The following is a 19,802-nucleotide window of genomic DNA, read 5'->3' on the forward strand; positions in this document are numbered from 1 at the left end:
AGTATACGCCGCAAAACACCAGCTTTAACTATACGCCGGAAAAAGCTGACTAGAGACGACATAAGAGAATGTGACGGCCGCGCGTACGTTCGTGGATCGTCGGAAATAGCTAATTTGCATACTCGACGCGGAAAACGTCGAGAACTCCACCCAGCTGACGCCGAAGTATTGCATCTAAGATCCGAAGGCGTACGAAGCCATACGCCTGTCGGATCTAACCCTGATGCCAACTTATTCACTCCCTTGTTCTCTCTCGCCTTGACTATTGTAACTCCCTCCTCATTGGCCCAGCTATCCCCTCTTCAGTCTATCATGAATACCGCTGCCAGACTCATTCACTTTACCAAGCGTTCAGTGTCCGCCACTCCTCTCTGCCAATCCCTCCAGCGGCTTCCCATTGCCCAAAGAATAAAATTGAAAACACTAACGACGTACAAAGCCATTCACAATTCTGCCCGAGCTCCATCACCAATCTAATCTCTAAATATCACCCACACCGTCCTCTTCGCTTCTCCCTACACCTTCTGCACTCTAGCTACCTTGTCTCCTCCTCCCATGCTCATCTCCAGGACTTCTCCAGAGCCTCTCCCATCCTCTGGAACGCACTACCCCAATCTGTCCGGCTATCTCCTACTCTGTCCACTTTTAGGCGATCCCTGAAAGCTCCTCTTCAAGGAGGCTTATCCTGCCTCCAGCTAACAACCGAATCTTCTACCCCCCCCCCCCCCCCATCAGTTCATCCCTCAGTCTTTACCTTTTTTGTTTCACCAGCCCCTCCCTTTTAGATTGTAAGCTTGCAGGAGCAGGGCTTCTCTAACCCTCTTGTTTTGAATTTTACCGTTGGTGTATTGTCTCCTTGCATTGTAAAGCACTGTGCAAACTGTTGGCGCTATATAAATCCTGTATAATTATAATGTATGTCAGGACCAGGGGTAAAATAGATTTTTTTTTTCGTCTTTTCTACTAATAATGCTATAATCTAATCTAAAAATAAACTCTTTTAAGGTTCAAGATGCTGAGCCAGGAAGAAGGGGAGTATTTCAATGTGCCCGTGCCACCGGAGGGAGAGGAGGGAAATGAAGAGCTTCGGCAAAAATTTGAGGTACCAATGATTCTCAATAATTGATCTAGGTTGTGCGCAAAACTGATATCTCTGTAGTAATTCATACAAAAATGTATGTGAAAAAATTGTTCTCATGTTGTTGTATCATGGTCACGTGATAGTTTAAGGCCCCTTTCACATTGGGCGTTTTTCAGGCGCTTTGGCGTTTAAAAAAAAGCCTGTAAAGCACCTGAAAGAAGCCTCATCTGCAATCCCAATGTGAAAGCCTGAGTGCTTTCAGAGCCCTTTCACAGTGCCAGCGCCCGGAAAACACTGGGAAAGCGCCGCTGAGACCCCTTTCACACTGGGCGTTTTTCAGGCGCTTTGGCGTTAAAGCTCCCTCAATGGGAAGGGGGCTTTAGGAGCGGTGTATTCAACGCTCCTAAAGCACTGCAAAGAAGCTGCTTGCAGGACTTTTGTTGACGCTCTGCCAGCGCATCACCTCAGTATGAAAGCACTCTGGCTTTTACATTGGGATTGCAGATGCAGCTTCTTTCAGGCACTTTTTCTAATGCTAAAGCACATGATAAACTCCCCAGTGTAGAAGGGGTCTAAAGGCAGAAGTTTTTTTTATCTTTATGCATTAAGATAATGTGCAACAGCACACCTAATACTTATCTGAGGTCCCTCTAGATCCAGCGATGTTGCAGGATTGTCTCAGCTGCCCAGGATTCAGCATGGAGCCATTGGCTCCCGCTGCTGTCAGTCAGTCAGCCAATGAGGAGAGAAAGGAGGTGGGGCCGGGCTGTGGCTCCATGTCTGAATTGACACGTGGAGCTGTGACTCTGCTTAGGGTACCCCCATATCAAGCTGCTTTCTGTAGGGGCACTCGGCAGGAGGGGGGGGGGGCCAAAGACGGAGAACCGAGAGAAAGAGAATCCGGGCTGCTCTGTGCAAAACCACTGCACAGGGCAGGTAAGTATAACATGTTTGCTATTTTTAACTAAAAACAGACTTTACAATCACTTTAAGTTCTTTTAGAGTGGGTGTTCGATAAATACAAAGAGAGGTCACACAAATACTTATACATATAGGCCCGGATCCATGAAGAAGTTACGCTGGCGTATCTATTGATACTCCGCGTAACTTCTAGGATGCTCCGGCGTATCTTTGTTTTGTATCCACAAAACAAGATACGCCGGAATTGTGCTAAGATCCGACTGGCGTACATCTTAGTACGCCGTCGGATCTAAGGTGCATATTTACGCTGGCCGCTAGGTGGCGCTTCCGTTGATTTCCGCGTCGAGTATGCAAATTAGCTAGATACGCCAATCCACAAACGTACGGCCGCCCGGCGCATTTTTACGTAGTTTACGTAAGGCCTTTTTCGGCGTAACATTACCCCTGCTCTATGAGGCGTACGCAATGTTAAGTATGGACGTCGGGCCAGCATCTAATTTTCCGTCGTGTACGTCGTTTGCGTAAAACGTTCGCGAATAGGGCTTTGCGTAAATTACGTTCACGTTGTCTAGGCATTGAGCGGGCGTAATTTAATTTGAAAATTCGACGTGATACTGAGCATGCGCGCACATGCGCCGTACGAAAAAAGCGTCATTTACGTGGGGTCAAGCTTATTTTACATAAAACACGCCCCCCTGTTCATCATTTGGATTTCGCGTCCTTACGCCGGGAGATTTACGCTACGCCGCCGTAACTTTAGAGGCAAGTGCTTTGTGAATACAGCACTTGCCTCTCAAAGTAGGGGCGGCGTAGTGTAAAAACGATACGCTACGCCTGCCTAATAATACACCGATCTACGTGGATCTGGCCCATAATATTTATTGAAGATGACAGAGGAAGATGAGGAAAAATATGAAAAGAATACATAACTAAAGATGCTGTTTCTGCCATGGGTCTCCCCTTTAAATGGCATGGCACAGGTGAACGCAGACGCATGCATGATTGCAAGCTCTGAAGACGAGACAAGTATTACAAGCTGTACCTGTGTGTTATATAGGGAAATCTCCAAACCATCCCTCTCTGGAGCAGAATGACCTCACATTCCTGAAAGTGGGCTGGCATGTCCATATAGTCAGTTTACAATCACGAGTCGGCTAAATGTAACTAGACTTTGTCCTGTATAATCCTCAGCCAAGGCTTGGAGGCCTTCTTAAATATTTTTGAGAGCACTAGACAACTTTACATAATATGTAATATGCCATTTCCATATCACTCATATTAAATCATAATTAACAACGTGCATCAAATAAATGGTGAAATAACAGCCCCAGAAATTATAATTAAATTATGCATAACAAAGAAGTAAACTTCAAAGAGAAATCTATAAAAGTCCAAATGTGAAATCTTGAAAATGATTGAAAAGCCCGCATGTAAGAATCCAAAACCACCAATCGGACACGTGTGCCAGTTCCCTTACCAACAGTAATGATCTCCAAATGTTTTTTATAGATTGTAAGCTCTATTGAGCAGGGCCCTCTGATTCCTTTTGTACCAAATTGTAATGCAACTGTAATGTCTGCCTTTATGTCATGGATATGCAATAGTCTAGCAGCTTACCTGTCTCCATCTGTCCATTAGAGGCCTGACTGTTCTGGTTACCTTCTTATTTCCTCTCCTTCCTGTATGGCCCCACCCAGGCCATCCCAGGAAGTCTATATTAACTGTTGCACTACAGGTCTGCAGTGCTGTTCAACAGTGTTGTTTGCTTAAGTTCCTGTCTGCAGTGTGCTACGATTACCTTCCTGTGTACCGTTTTTGGCTCGTCCCTGACTTCTCCTGTTTGCCTGTGCCCTTGACCTTTTGCCTGTCCCTCGGTTACCCTAGTCTGCCTGTTGCCCTGACCTCAGCTTACCCATCACTACCGTTGTGCTGCTTGCTGCTTTCCCTCTCTCCCTGCGGAGAGTGACCTAGGAGATCCCAGGGGTCGTGACCTGGATCCAGCTGCGGCGAAGGCCATCCTCACCACTAGAGGCTCTGGTGAACACAAAGCTGGGTCTTAGACTCCGCGCCCTGGGCGATCTTGGGTTCACGCTTCCTCTCTAATCACACCAGTCGGCCATAGGGTTCACTACCCTGTGGTGCATCCCTGACCCCAATGGGGTGCACTTGTCACCTGGCCACAGGTGACCTGACACTTTATTTTGTTAAGCGCCTCTCAAACTGTTGGCACTGCATAATAATAATAATAAGAGATCAACAGCACAGAAATCATCCAATTGGTGGTGGTGGGCACCCCTCAGGATACTACCGCCTCCACGGTCCTTCGCTGGTGCTGTGCTGTGTGCCATGGCTGTGTAAAACGGAGTACTGGATGGACAGAAATCTTTTTGGCAGGTAAACCGCTCCCATATACAGTCTGTAGCAGGGCACATCATTCCGGTCACTGCAGCAGGCTTGTGGTTCTATAGGGCCATGGCGTGTCTTGCACCCAGTGGCGGCTGAATTGAGTCTGATAGATGTCAATATTTGATTACGGCTCATCTATTTTGGGAGCAGTGCTCCTGCCGCCCCTCCTAGAGGTCACAGGCCGGTAGCGAGAGTGCAGCTGGAGGTAGCCTGTCAATCTCTTCCTCCTGATGAGTTTATTTTCTATTGATTTATCCACGCGGCTGCTGGAACCCGCTCATCATTTTGGCTGCGTCTCCCCAGCTGCGTCCACCCGCCCGAGAGACGGGGGTCATGAGGGGAACAGTGAATCTGAAACTGCTGAGCTCCTGAATTATGTCTCTGGAATGTTTACCATGTGTAGATGAGTTTCACAACAGCCTTTTATAGTTTTGGGGTGGGAGGAAAGATGCTGACTGCGATTTTCAGATGTCCTATGTAACAATGTCTCTCGAGGACAAGAGTGCGCCGAGGGCAAAAGATGTGTAATGGGTTCAGTGGTAATGATGGCTGTTTTTATTCTGAAATGCCCGACCGTGTTTTTGGGAATCTTTGAAGTGTTCCCATGGTAACCAGATGCTTTGAGAATTCACACAAAGTATAACGCTCTTCTCATTGTTGGAGGAGCAAGTTGGTCTCCACGCTTCATCTTCAGGCAGTTACGAGGGAGACATTCCGGCAAAGATTTTACCACTTTATGAATTGCATGGTGTGAGCCTTCTAATGTCTTTACCAGTAGACAAATATTTATGCTTATAAAAACTTTCAGTCTTAAAGGGGTTGTAAACCTTCGTGTTTTTTCACCTAATGCATCCTACGAGTTCCACTCGTTTATTAAAAGTCAGCAGCTACAAAAAGTGTAGCTGCTGACTTTTAATAAACCGACACTTATCTGTCCCACGGTCCAGCGATGCGGCAGCCCGGAAGCTCGCTCTTCTCCTTGTCGCCGTCATGGTAACTGTGGGCAACCGGCCGTGACAACTTATGGCTTCACGGCCGGGTGCGCACTACGCGAGTCGCGCTGTGCTCTTCTATTGGCCAGCCGATCTTCTGGGACCTGAGTTGTCATGTCCCAGAAGATTGCTGGCAGGGAGGGGCCACCTAAGGCGAGAGGAGGAGTCACCTAGGCGGCGGAAGTAGGGAAGTGGGACAGGAAGTCGCACGGAAAAAAAAGGCTACACACTCCTCCCCCAAAAAAATCACGTGCCAAATGTGGCATGTCGGGGGGCGAGGAGTGCTTTAAGCGGAAGTTCCACCTTTAGGTGGAATTCCGCTTTAAAGGGGTTGTAAAGATGCATGTTTTTTCACCGTTTACTTAGCTGACCCCTCGAAAGTCCTGCACTGTGAATGCGCTGGCTTCTCGGCCGGGCTTCTCGGCTCATTCATTGGTTGATTGATAGCAGCGCTTTCACTGCTGTCAATCAAATGAATGACACGGGAGGCCGGGGGCCCAGTGATACAGTCAGCTATAGCCGCCGGCTGTATCGCAGGAGCGCACCCGCAAGCTAACCCTCTTGGGAGAAAGCTTCCCATAAAGGGGGTTAGCTGATGCGGGAAGGAGCTGAGACAGCCGCCGAGGGACCCCAGAAGACCAGGATCGGGGCCACTCTGTGCAAAACAAGCTGTACAGTGGAGGAAAGTATAACATGTTTGTTATTTTTTTTTTTAAAAGGGAACCTTTTTGTGTCCCTTTTAAGGTGAAAAAACACCTGGCAGTCACCAGCCCCCACGTTTTACTTACCTGAGCCCTGAAACTTCACCCGGCGGAGATTCGTTTTTCCTCTCCCTGGGGTTCTTGGCTCTTGATTAGATAGATTGATAGCAGCACAGCCATTGGCTCCTGCTGCTGTCAATCAAATCCAATGATGTGGGGGCGGGGCCAAGTCATACATTCGGCGGCTATGGACGCTGAATTAATAACTCGTCTGGTCAATATTCCTATCGCACACGTTCCTGGCAGATATGGATCATAAAATGGTGGGTGCTGCAGCGATTACCAGTTGGGTCCTGGAAACATCAAGCAAGCGTACATATTCACCAGCATACCATGGATCGACAACTTCCATCCAAAAGTTTTTTAATGAGAGATCACATCACAAAGGAAAGTGTAACATTTCGGAGCCGCGCAGAGCCCCTTCGTCATCACATGCCTGGCAAAGGGGCCCTGCGCGGCTCTGAAACTTTGCACTTTTCTTTGTGATGTGATCTCTTTCATAAAAAAAAAAAACTTTTGGAAGTTTTCGATCCATGGTGTGCTGGTGAATATGTACGATTGAATGAATAACTCGGGCACGTGCCCACAAGGTAAACCCCCGGGAGCACGCTTTTCCTTGGGGGGTTTTCTGATGCGGGTAGGAGCCACGAGAGCCGCCAGGGGCCCGCAGAATTTGCGGATCGGAGCCACACTGTGCAAAACGAGCTGCACAGTTGAGGTAAGTATGAAATGTTGGTTTTTAATAAAGCTTTACAACCACTTTAAATTTACAGTGCCTTGCGAAAGTATTCGGCCCCCTTGAACTTTGCGACCTTTTGCCACATTTCAGGCTTCAAACATAAAGATATAAAACTGTAATTTTTTTTGAAGAATCAACAAGTGGGACACAATCATCTTTTAACAAATAATAAACTGAAAAATTGGGCGTGCAAAATTATTCAGCCCCTTTACTTTCAGTGCAGCAAACTCTCTCCAGAAGTTCAGTGAGAATCTCTGAATGATCCAATGTTGACCTAAATGACTAATGATGATAAATAGAATCCACCTGTGTGTAATCAAGTCTCCGTATAAATGCACCTGCACTGTGATAGTCTCAGAGGTCCGTGTAAAGCGCAGAGAGCATCATGAAGAACAAGGAACACACCAGGCAGGTCAGAGATACTATTGTGGAGAAGTTTAAAGCCGGATTTGGATACAAAAAGATTTCCCAAGCTTTAAATATCCCAAGGAGCACTGTGCAAGCGATAATATTGAAATGGAAGGAGTATCGGACCACTGCAAATCTACGAAGACCTGGCGCTCCCTCTAAACTTTCAGCTCATACAAGGAGAAGACTGATCAGAGATGCAGCCAAGAGGCCCATGATCACTCTGGATGAACTGCAGAGATCTACAGCTGAGGTGGGAGACTCTGTCCATAGGACAACAATCAGTCGTATACTGCACAAATCTGGCCTTTATGGAAGAGTGGCAAGAAGAAAGACATTTCTTAAAGATATCCATAAAAAGTGTCGTTTAAAGTTTGCCACAGGCCACCTGGGAGACACACCAAACATGTGGAAGAAGGTGCTCTGGTCAGATGAAACCAAAATCGAACTTTTTGGCAACAATGCAAAACGTTATGTTTGGCGTAAAAGCAACACAGCTCATCACCCTGAACACACCATCCCCACTGTGAAACATGGTGGTGGCAGCATCATGGTTTGGGCCTGCTTTTCTTCAGCAGGGACAGGGAAGATGGTTAAAATTGATGGGAAGATGGATGGAGCCAAATACAGGACCATTCTGGAAGAAAACCTGATGGAGTCTGCAAAAGACCTGAGACTGGGACGGAGATTTGTCTTCCAACAAGACAATGATCCAAAACATAAAGCAAAATCTACAATGGAATGGTTCACAAATACATATCCATGTGTTAGAATGGCCAAGTCAAAGTCCAGACCTGAATCCAATCGAGAATCTGTGGAAAGAACTGAAAACTGCTGTTCACAAACGCTCTCCATCCAACCTCACTGAGCTTGAGCGGTTTTGCAAGGAGGAATGGGCAAAAATTTCAGTCTCTCGATGTGCAAAACTGATAGAGACATACCCCAAGCGACTTACAGCTGTAATCGCAGCAAAAGGCGGCGCTACAAAGTATTAACTTAAGGGGGCTGAATAATTTTGCACGCCCAATTTTTCGTTCCACTTCATGATTGTGTCCTACTTGTTGATTCTTCAAAAAAAATTACAGTTTTATATCTTTATGTTTGAAGCCTGAAATGTGGCAAAAGGTCACAAAGTTCAAGGGGGCCGAATACTTTCGCAATGCACTGTAAAGTGTTTAAAAAAAAAAACAGCCTTTGGCAATCTTTTCAACTCAGAGGAACACTTGAAATAACTTTGCAGTTTCGGGAACTCCTGCTAAAAATGACTTATACCTATAACTCCTGATACATTAGTGTGATGGTCAGTGGGAAGAATGCTCCTTACACCTGTGGTCATTGGGAAGAATCTGCTCTTACAGATGGCTAAAAAGATCAATGGTGTCAGTGGAAACTTATATGAGAGGCAGAAATTACTGATTGCTCAAGGAAACACTAGCAACCCCTGGAGGAATCCTAGAGTTCCATAGAACCCTTGTTGAGAAACCCTTGTCTAAACTTCCAGGAGATATAAAAGCAGGCACCTTGTGTTGCCTGAATGAACGGTCACATACATTGCACAGCATGCCAGGAGCTCCAAACCTACAGACCACTGTTATTCAAATCTCGGTCAGCTTCTTAGTAGTGTATTTAGGTTTTGTTCTGCCCTAGGCCTGACTAAACTCGTGCACCCCCTAATTTAAATATGACCCACCCCTTCCGGTCAAGGCCACACCCCTTTCTGTTTAAGCCCCGCCCTAAAATCGCATGGGGACACTAGTTCTTAGGGCCTGGGGGGGGCTCATTGGATTCCCTTAATTTGCATAGATTTCCTCTAACTTCCTGTTTGGCTATGGGGCAGGAAGTGAGGGGAAATCTCTGCAATGGGACATGGATGGTAAAAAAAAAACAGACAGGGGCTATAACCCTCCCTTACTCTATCCAAAATGGGGGGGGGGGGGGGAGTGTTGCCTACAGTTCTACTTTAAGCACACATTTCTGATAATTTTATGGAGAGGACTAAGAAAATATAACCATGCCAATGGTGCAGCAGAAAACATAGAGCACAGTGAGGAAGGTTTGTGGTCCAGGATGATAGGACAGTCAAAATTAAAATCAGCTTGTGTTACACTAACAGTGTAGCACAAGCCGGCAGGGACTCTTTCCATGCTGCTCCCCTGAAAAGTGCTGCCCTAGGCCTGGGCCTTGTTGGCCTAGGCCAGGATACAGCGTTGTGTTGGCCTAGGCCAGGATACAGCGTTGCAGCTACTGTAGTCAAGGGTACATGCATGCCCACTTCATCTGCTAAATGTCATCCTTGGTCCCAAGAGTGGTTCTAAATGATTGCATTCGCTTTAAAATAATAAACACGTTGTACTTGTTCTCTGCAATGGTTTTGCACCTTGTTGAGAAGCCCTGGTCTAAACTGTCAGGTGATAGGAAAGCAGGGGCACAAAAGTGTTGTCACACGGAATGTCCTACACAGCCTCATAGAATATAGCAAGGATGGAGGAAATAACAAAGTTAGTAAATTACAAATTCTCTGAACTTCTTAAAACAGTAGGGCCCAGATTCTCAAAGGGCTTACGACGGCGCAACGCCATGTACGCCGTCGTAAGTCCTAATCTGACTTTATCTTCTTAGAATCAGTTACGCATAGATATCCATTAGATCCGACAGGCGTAAGGCTCTTACGCTGTCGGATCTTAAATGCATTTTTTTTTTTTTTTGCCGCTAGGTGTCGCCTCCGTCGTTTTCCCCGTCGAGTATGCAAATTAGCTAGATACGCGAATTCTCAAACGTACGCGCGGTCGACGCAGTGAAGTTACGACGTTTACGTTAGGTTTGCGCGGCGTAAAGTTGCCCCTGCTATATGAGGGGCAACCAATGTTAAGTATGGCCGTCGTTCCCGCGTCGAAATTTTAAAATTTACGTTGTTTGCGTAAGTCGTCCGTGAATGGGGCTGGACGCCATTTACGTTCACGTCGAAACCAATGACGTCCTTGCGACGTAATTTGGAGCAATGCACCCTGGGATATTTTCTGGACGGCGAATGCGCAGTACGTTTGGCGCGGGAACGCCCCCTACCCGGCTAATTTGAATTAGGCGGGCTTGCTCCGGGTGATTTACGCTACGCCGCCGCAACTTTACAGGCAAGTTCTTTGTGAATAAAGCACTTGCCTGTAAAACTTGCGGCGGCCTAACGTAAATCAGATACATTACGCCCGCCGAGTTTTACGGCAATCTACGAGAATCTGGGCCTAGGTCTATTTGATCTATAGTTTGAACTGTGCATTCTGCTACTTTGCCGGAGGTGTTCCTCAATAGAGAAGTGAACTCTGTGTGTGGGGCTGTCCTGGTTTCCTGGCTGTAGAGCAGAAAGTCAGGAATTCCCTGCCTGTGAGAGAAGGTTGGTGCGTTACTTTGGATTTCCAGGGCCTGTCACAAGTCATCACAAATGGATATTTCATTCCGGAGAAGGTGCAGCTAGGGACTCCACTCTGCAGCTTGTCGGATCGCACTCGCTTCTCAGTTTCTCCCGTCTCCAATCCCCAGGAACATTATTTAAGCAGCAGCCTCCCGGCGCCTCATCCGATGATGGGTGTTTGAAGTTCCCTCTTCGGTCTTGATAAGTAAAGAAAAAAGAAAATGGATAAAAAAAAAAATACAGAGCCCTTGTCTTTGTTAAACAACTCTAGAGGCATTCTTTTGTTGAAGTTCTGCCTGGCACATTTGAGGCTTCCAAACTAATTTGTCTTCATGAAACCAAACGGCTACTTGTGACTCGCAGGCTCGCTTGGTATAAAAGCGGAATGTGCCTTTTGAAAAGGGAATCAAAGCAGACGCAGGCCCGGGTTTCCATCCACCCTAAAGTGTCATTAAAAGGCAACGAGGAAGCCAGAGCATTTTTTGTGACATCCAGAAATATACAGAGAGCCTTTCTTGTTTTAGAATGTTTCTCGCTGCAAGTCTTCGTACAATTTTTTTTTTTGTACCCATAATTCCATTCCGTTATACAAAAGTTACTTTCTCAGATGTTTAAGAAAAAGTAAATGGTAATTTACTACCCGAGTTGAACTTTATAATATTTCTAGCTGCGACATATTGGCTGTCCATACTTACATGCCGTATTCAATTTTGTGTCATTGATATGCAATAAAGTCTGGCAGCCTACCTGATCTCTGTGTGTTCATTAGAGGCCTGACCCTCTTTCTGGCTCTCTTTTATCACCTTCCTCTCTGTATAGCTCCACCTTAGGCCATCCCAGGAAGCCTATATTAACCACTGCACTGCTAGTCTGCTTTGTTGTTCAACCTTTGTAGCTTGTTCATGTCTGCAGTGTGTTACGTTTACCTTCCTGTGTACCGACCTTGGCTCGTCTCTGACTTCTCCTGTTTCCCTGACCCTTGGCCTGTTCCTTGTCTACCATTGTCTGCCTGTTGCCCCGACCTCGGCTTACCCATCACTATCGCTTGTCCTGGTTTCTGCTTCCCCTATCTCCATGCAGAGCGTGACCTTGGGGACCCCAGGGGTCGCGACCTGGATCCAGCTGCGGCGAAGGCCATCCTCACCACCAGAGGCTCTGATAAACACAAAGCTGGGTCTTGGACTCCGCGCCCTGGCGAATCTTGGGCTCACGCTTCCTCTCTGATCGCAGCAGTCGGCCATAGGGTTCTCTACCCTGTGGTGCATCCCTGACCCCAACGGGGTGCACTTGTCACCTGGCCACAGCCTGACATTTTGTTTAAAAGGGTCTCTAAACCAAAGAACAAAAATTTATTATTGCAACTAACCAGTTCTCAGCCATGGGGGCTTCTTTGACTAAGGGAAAATACCCTTCGATTTTGACACGTATGCAGTGTCCTTGCTGCTTCCTGTGAGCTAAACTGAAAGTCATCTTCAATCTGTAAGCTCCTTTTTTCTCATCCATTGAGGAACACTGGGAGTCTTTAACTTTCAGGTTATACAGCTGTCTACAGGAGAATTGGACACCGGCAAATAAAAACTGTAAACTAGTCGAGGATTACTCATCCTACTACCAGCATGCCTCAGTTTTTTATTTTCTTGGAGATCCACATTGTTCTGGACTGGCCCAGACAGATGTGGCATGAGGACCTGGTAAGATTCCTGGTAGGCGCTCCGTGGGCTCTGTCAGATTGTCAGGATCTTCTGTCTCAGACTGGATTACCATCTTGCTTCACAGTTGCTGGCTTTAATGGCTTTTGTAAGAGATTGGCACTAGAATTGCTGTTTAACTTTGTAATGCTTAACTTGTAATACCAACGACCACCACCAGATGGTGCCAGCTCACAAAAAAAAAAAAAAATTTTGCCCACCTTCCAAGCCAAGTCGCCAGGACACTATTTCTAGTCGCCCTGGCGACCGGGATTTGTCGAACCCTGCTTTAATGGTTAGGTCCATCTATCTAATATAATATAATGACAGGTGTTTATGTGCTACTGGATAAATCTATATAAAGTTCAACTTATTTTAAAGGGGTTGTAAAGGCAGAAGTTTTTTTTATCTTAATGCCTTCTATGCAGTAGCCCCCATAATACTTTCCCGAACCCAATCTTCCTCCAGCGATGGCCACGAATGTCTTAGCCATATGGGACTCTCCCTCCTGATTGGCTGAGACACAACAGTGGCACCATCGGCTCCCACTGCTGTCAATCAAAGTCAGCCAATCAGGAGAGAGCGGGGGCAGAACCACGGCTCTGTTTCTGAGTGCACACACTGAGCTGCGTCTCGGCCCAGATGCCCCATAGTAAGCTGCTTGCTGTGGGGGCACTCAACAGGAGGGAGGGGCCAGGAGCTCCGAAGAGGGACCCGTGAAGAGGATCATCCGGGCTGCCCTGTGCAAAACCAACTGCGCAGTGGAGGCAAGTATAAAGAAAAAGAAATATTAAAGAAAAATAAACTTTCCAATCACTTTAACTCTTTTCCAATCCAATTGATTCAGTAGACCGTAAACCTATTCTTTGGCTCTATGTGCTCATCAAAGCACTGCACAATTTGTCCACGTTTCAAAGATGAATAAAATATCAGCAAGGAAATTGTAACGCCTTTTCTTAATTAGAATTTTATATAATGCAGGGTAAAATGTTGCCCTGCCATTAAACAAACCTTAGATTTCATCAGGCCGGCTGCTGTCAAACGCAACGGTGGCTTTTTAAATGTGATCTGCAGGTGACCTTGAAACGTGGGTGCAAACAGCCTTGCAATAACCAATTAGCCAGAGCTGTGACTGGGAGATTGCTCAGGAGCCTGTTATCTGTGAGAGCTGTGAGCGACCAACAAATTGAAGCGCTCGGAATCAGGCTAATGGAATTTCATGGCACACTGAATCCTCTCCTGCCTCCTCCTGCCTTCACAATATGGCTAAACTTCTGAAAAATTTAAATGGAACTAAGGAGGACTCTGCCGCGTCCGCAGCCCTGGGATGGCCGATTACATCCCCATGGAGGCAATTAGAGGTGCGCGGCGGGGGCTAAAAACTTCCACGCAAGTGCTTGTATTTCAAAGAGACGTGAGAAATATCAGTGTTGATGCTTATTTGTGTAATAGTTGCCTATTTTCTCTTCTAAAGCTAGTAAAATGAATATTTTCATGATGAAAGAGGAGTTCATCCAAAGACTTTGGGCTCTGCTTTAAAGATGGTTTTCATGGACGGAATATTTAGGATGCTATTTGATCATGTGATTTTATACTCCAAAAAAATGTGGGACTTTTAAAGAGGAAGTAAACCCTGATGGGTTTTACTTCCTCTATTACCCAGCAAAGTTATAGTTTAACCACTTGCTTACCAGGCCAATTCTGACATTTCTCTCCTACATGTAAAAATCTTTTTTTTTGCTAGAAAATTACATATAGGTAGATTCAGAAAGAGTTAGGCCGGCTTATCTACAGATAAGCCGACCTAACTCTGAATCTGCACCGACCTATGTTTAAGTGTATTCTCTAACAGAGATACGCTTAAACATATCTAAGATACGACGGCTTGCGCCGTCCTATCTTAGATTGCAATTTTTCTGATGGCCGCTAGATGGCGCTTCCATTGCGGCCGGCGTAGATTATGTAAATGAGGGGATACGCCGATTCACGAACGAACGCCAGGCCGACGCAGTACTTTTACGCCGTTTACGTAAGAGATAGGCCGCGTAAAGTTAGTGCTAGGCTCTAGTGGAATAGTAATGTTAAGTATGGCCGCCGTTCCCGCCGCGAAATTCGAAATTTTTACGTTGTTTGCGTAAGTCGTCAGCGAATCGGGATTTACGTCGTTTACGTCCACGTCGAAATCAATAGGCCCATACGGCGTACTTAGCCGCAATGCACACTGGGAAATGTAGTCGCCCGGAGCATGCGCAGTGTAAAAAAACTTCAAAAATGGAAATTTCAGGATTTCCCTCAGATGAAACGGCTGTAGTAATTACTAAGGCAGTGAAACTGATCAAATTATCCGTGCAACATAATGGAAAGCCTGAAATCATGAACTGTTGGGGCGCCTTGGGGACTGGAGTTGAAAAACACTGCTGTAGATGATGGACCTTTTTTTTTTTTTTTTCTCTCTCTCTCTCTCTCTCTCTCTCTTTTTAAGCATTTTATTCCAACAACTGCATATGGCTGCTGAGCATCAGTGGTCAAGAGCAGCTGCAGTTATCTAAATTGGCCCCAATGTATCTGTATCTGTACCTATTTCTAGAGGTGCTGTACTGAGAAACCACAACCTCAAAGGGCTGGTTGTATCTGTAGGACTACGTATCCTCTCTAGAAGTGTGCTGCGTACAGAGTGCAGGGTTCAGGAGCGCGCTGCGTGCAGGGTTCAGGAGCGCGCTGCGTGCAGGGTTCAGGAGCGCGCTGCGTGCAGTGTTCAGGAGCGCGCTGCGTTCAGTGTTCAGGAGCGCGCTGCGTGCAGTGTTCAGGAGAGCGTTGCATGCAGGGTTCAGGAGCGCGCTGTGTGCAGGGTTCAGGAGCGCGCTGCATGCAGGGTTCAGGAGCGCGCTGCGTTCAGTGTTCAGGAGCGCGCTGCGTGCAGTGTTCAGGAGAGCGTTGCGTACAGAGTGCAGGGTTCAGGAGCTATAAATATACACTGATTACTATGTAAAAAAAAGCCATATAAATGCCATTAATCTTTCCCATAGTTTGTAGACGCTATAAGTTTTCTGCAAACCAATCAATATACGCTTATTGCGATTTTATTTTTATTAATTCTTACCAAAAATATGTAGAAGAATACATATCGGCCTAAACTTTTTCTTTTTTTACATTTGGATATTTACTATAGCAAAAAGTAAGATATTGTGTTTTCTTTTCCCCCAAATTGTCACTCTTTTTTTGTTTATAGCGCAAAACATAAAATCCGCAGAGGTGCTCAAATACCACCAAAAGAAAGCTCTATTTGTGGGGAAAAAGAGGATGTAAATTTTGTTTGGGTACAATGTCGCACGACCGCACAGTTGTCAGTTAAAGCGACGCAGTGCCAAATTGCAAAAAAATGCCCCGGCCATTGGGCAGCCAAATCTTCCGGGGGCTGAAGCGGTTAAGATGCCCTTGTGGGGTCAGCTATACCTTTCCAGCTGTCTGTGCCTTAAACAAACTCCAGATGTATCATATACCTGCTCCCCCTTCTGGCATGTTGCATTTACTTTCACTGACGTGTACATTACTACAGCATATAAGAGGCAGCAGGGGGGCACAACTAATTGCAGCAGTGGGAGAATGTATTAAACTCTCCTTGAAGGGTCAAATACTTGCAGTGGCCAAGGAGCAGTGAAGCTTCTTAGGGCATGGGCAGCTAGAAGGATAAGTAAAAATGATCTTCTATACAGGGTTGCCTTTTATTCTTTAATAAGTGATCCTGTGCTGAAAGTGTCACTTTAAATGTATTTGGGGGGTTTCAGAGCCTACTATTTAAAACGTTCAAGGCTGCCTACCTAGACCATTGCATGTGCTTTTTCTGTTTGCAGTTTTTCTTTAGCGCACAGTACCCAGAGGAAAAAGGGGTTTAGCCCAGGTTTACACTCCTCCGACATAAAAGTTCTGCAACTTCAGATCCGACTTGACTTTTTACACTCTAGAACAAGGGTGTCAAACTCCATTTCATTGTGGGCCGCATCAGCATTATGATTGCACTCAAAAGGGCCGGTTGTATCTGTAAGATTAGATGTCCAGCGCATCCCCTCCCCCTACATTAGATGTCAAGAGCCACCCCATCATCAGAGGTTGAGTCCTCCCACTCTCCCTTACATCACAGTGCACCCCCCTTTCCTTATGCTGCTGCTGGGAAGAATCTGGATGCATTGCTTGAAAGCAGAAAGTAAGGGGACTGGAGGAGGACCAGAGGAGGGCTGGAGCTCTCCTGCAACTGCAGGAGAGGTGCGAGGTCCACATAAAATGGCCTGGAGGGCCGGATTCGGCCCGCGGGCCTTGTGTTTGACACCTGTGCTCTATGGCATTGAAGTCGTATCGAAGTAGTGCAGGAACCTTTTCTACTTGTGTCGGATCAGTGAAGACAGCTATCCTAGGGAAACATTTCAAATTTTAATTTGACATGTCATGTGACTTGTGCTTTCTGGGCCTTAAGCACACAACTCTATTGATTCCAGATGGTTATCAGTTAACTCTTGCATGCCTGGATAATTACAGGCGGTACCTATGAACAATTAAAACCACTGGGAAATTTGGCCTTGTGTGGCCACAAGAAAAATATAATCCTATCCTATGAAATGACAGATGCAATCTGACATTTATATCTGATTTGTGTATGAAGCTGTACAGCTTTATGTAGACTACACTTCGACACACAAGAATCCGTGCCTGAAAGGCAAAGTGTTTGTGCTGCACCTAGAGTAACCAATGATATGATCCACTTTACAGCTTGTTAATCAGCTTTTAAGCGCATGGTTTGTTTTTGTTGTTCACAGAGAGCCAGAATTGGGCCGAGCTCCAAAGCGGCAGAAGAAAAAGCAGGGAATCTCGTGCCCAAAATCGACAGTAACGGCAATAGAGACCGTGTGAAAGTGTCGGATTTTAACTTCCTCAAAGTTCTGGGCAAAGGAAGCTTTGGGAAGGTGAGTAAAATAACACAAGTTAATGGTTATGTGAGCCTGTACATTGTCTTTGTCATGTGGAATGTTAAATATTTAACAGGATGGCATCCTCAGCCCAGATCCATACTCTACCACCATGCAGACATTGTAGCTGGACATCATGCAGTGATTTACCCTTTCAGTCAGTTGGGGATTCCGCAAAAAAAAAAATTGTTTTGACCCACGGAAATACTATTTGTTTTAGTGTTCAAGGCTAAGTTTTTTTCTAAATTCCAGCTCCCCTGTGTACCAATCATTATTGTAGGTCTGTTGCAAAAAATATCCACACCAGGACCTAATGTACTTCTTCTCGAGCCACTCCTTTGTTGCCTTGGCCGTGTGTTTTGGGTCATTGTCATGCTGGAATACCCATCCACGACCCATTTTCAATGTCCTGGCTGAGGGAAGGAGGTTTTCACCCAAGGTTTGACGGTACGTTTCCCCGTCCATCGTCCCTTTGATGTGTCCTGTCCCCTTAGCAAAAAAACACCACCAAAGCATAATGGGCCAGATTCACAAAAGAGATACGACGGTGTATCTCCTGATACGCCGTCGTATCTCTGAGATACGATTGTCGTATCTATGCGCCTGATTCATAGAATCAGGTTACGCATAGATAGCCCTAAGATCCGACTAGGTGTAACTGTGTTACACCGTCGGATCTTAGGCTGCAATTCTAGGCCGGCCGCTAGGTGGCGATTCCATTGCGGTCGGCGTAAAATATGCAAATGACTAGTTACGCCGATTCACGAACGTCCGCTTTGCCCGTCGTTCTAAATTTACGTTGTTTCCGTAGAGATGCGTCGCGTAAAACTAAGCATGCCCTCTAGGTGGTCTAACCAATGTTAAGTATGGCCGTCGTTCCCGCGTCTAATTTTTAAATTTCACGTCGTTTGCGTAAGTCGTCTGTGAATGGCGCTGGACACCATTTACGTTAACGTCGAAACCAATGACGTCCTTGTGACGTCATTTAGCGCAATGCACGTCGGGAAATTTTAGGGACGGAGCATGCGCAGTACGTTCGGCGCGGGAACGCGCCTAATTTAAATGGTCCCCGCCCCATCTAAATTAGGCGGGCTTGCGCGGTGACGACGCGGCGACGTGCGCGAACCCGGAAGTTCAATGCTTCCACGCATGCGTCAAATCACTTCGACGCGATGCGTGGGTTCTCGAGCCAGCGGACATGTCCGATGAGTCGTACTGACCATCGGACATGTCCGGCGGACAGGCTTCCAGCGGACATGTTTCTTAGCATGCTAAGAAACAGTTGTCCGCTGGAAACCTGTCCGGTCGGCTGGAAAATTGTCCGGTCGGCCCTACACACGACCGAACATGTCTGCTGAAACTGGTCCGACGGACCAGTTTCAGCGGACATGTTCGATCATGTGTACAAGGCCTGAGAGTTCTCCTAATCTCAGCTTGTTACCTGTATAGAAGACACCTGGGAGCCAGAAATCTTGCTGATGGTTAAGGGGATCGAATAATTATTTTACTCAATATGCAAATAAACATATAACTTTTTTGAAATGCGCTTTTCTAGATTTTTTTGTTTTTCTGTTTCTGTTAAAAAAAAAAAAAAAAACTAAAATTATAGACTGATAATTTTTTTGTCAGTGGGCAAACGTACAAAATCAGCAGGGGATCAAATACTTTTTTCTATTGCTGTGCATTTGCTCTAATATTTAAAAACTTTTGATCTAAAATTGTGAAAACTTGTTTTACAGTGTGTTAATGCAATGTACCGCTGTTAAGGAGCCCTTAGGCTGCCTGTCTGATATAATTATAAATATATCTGTTGCGCTAATTCTATAATTATTTGATTTATGTTGCAAAATAATACGCAGTAAATGTCTTGGTGAACCAAAACAAAAATTTGCAAAACAATAACCTTCATATAGTATAAAACATTTTGTAAATATCTGTTGACTCAATTACATGATTATTACTACATTTATATTTCAAAACAATGTGCAAAGAGAATATGCTCTTAGTGAACCGCAACAAAATATCAAACAATAGTTCATATAGTTTAAAGTGATATGCTTCGATTGTGTAAATTTCAGCCACCAGCTTGAGGGACAGAAGAACGCCTACCGGCTCAGACCCTCTGTGAAGAGAAGTCAAAAGACACTTGCATCCAAAATATTTGGATTACCATATATATTCGAGTATAAGCCGAACCACCTAATTTTACCACACAAAACTGGGAACACGTATTGAGTCAAGCCTAGGGTGTCCATCTGCATGCCTCACTTTGCCTCACTGTGTCCATTTGCATGCCTCACTGTGCCCATGCCTCACTGTGCCCATGCCTCACTGTGTCCATGACTAGACTTACGTTTAACATGGGAGTATAGAGAAGGGGTGCCCAGCTTTGAAAAATCAATACTTATTTTACCCGCTGTGTGTGTGTATAGATAGATGGAGGTA

The 19,802-nt window shown here is 45.7% G+C and overlaps 1 protein-coding gene across 2 annotated transcripts in view; it reads left to right on the forward strand.

The window, feature by feature from the left end:
- PRKCB (protein kinase C beta) overlaps positions 1–19,802 on the forward strand; it is a 336,313-nt gene that overhangs the window by 227,116 nt on the left and 89,395 nt on the right. For both annotated transcript variants that reach the window (XM_040356513.1, XM_040356512.1), the window contains exons 8-9: positions 1,006–1,102; positions 17,208–17,354. In XM_040356513.1, the coding sequence (XP_040212447.1) occupies positions 1,006–1,102; positions 17,208–17,354 (244 nt within the window). The remainder of the gene's footprint in view (positions 1–1,005; positions 1,103–17,207; positions 17,355–19,802) is intronic.

This window comes from Rana temporaria, chromosome 6 (assembly GCF_905171775.1).
Source record: "Rana temporaria chromosome 6, aRanTem1.1, whole genome shotgun sequence".
NCBI lineage: Eukaryota > Metazoa > Chordata > Amphibia > Anura > Ranidae > Rana > Rana temporaria.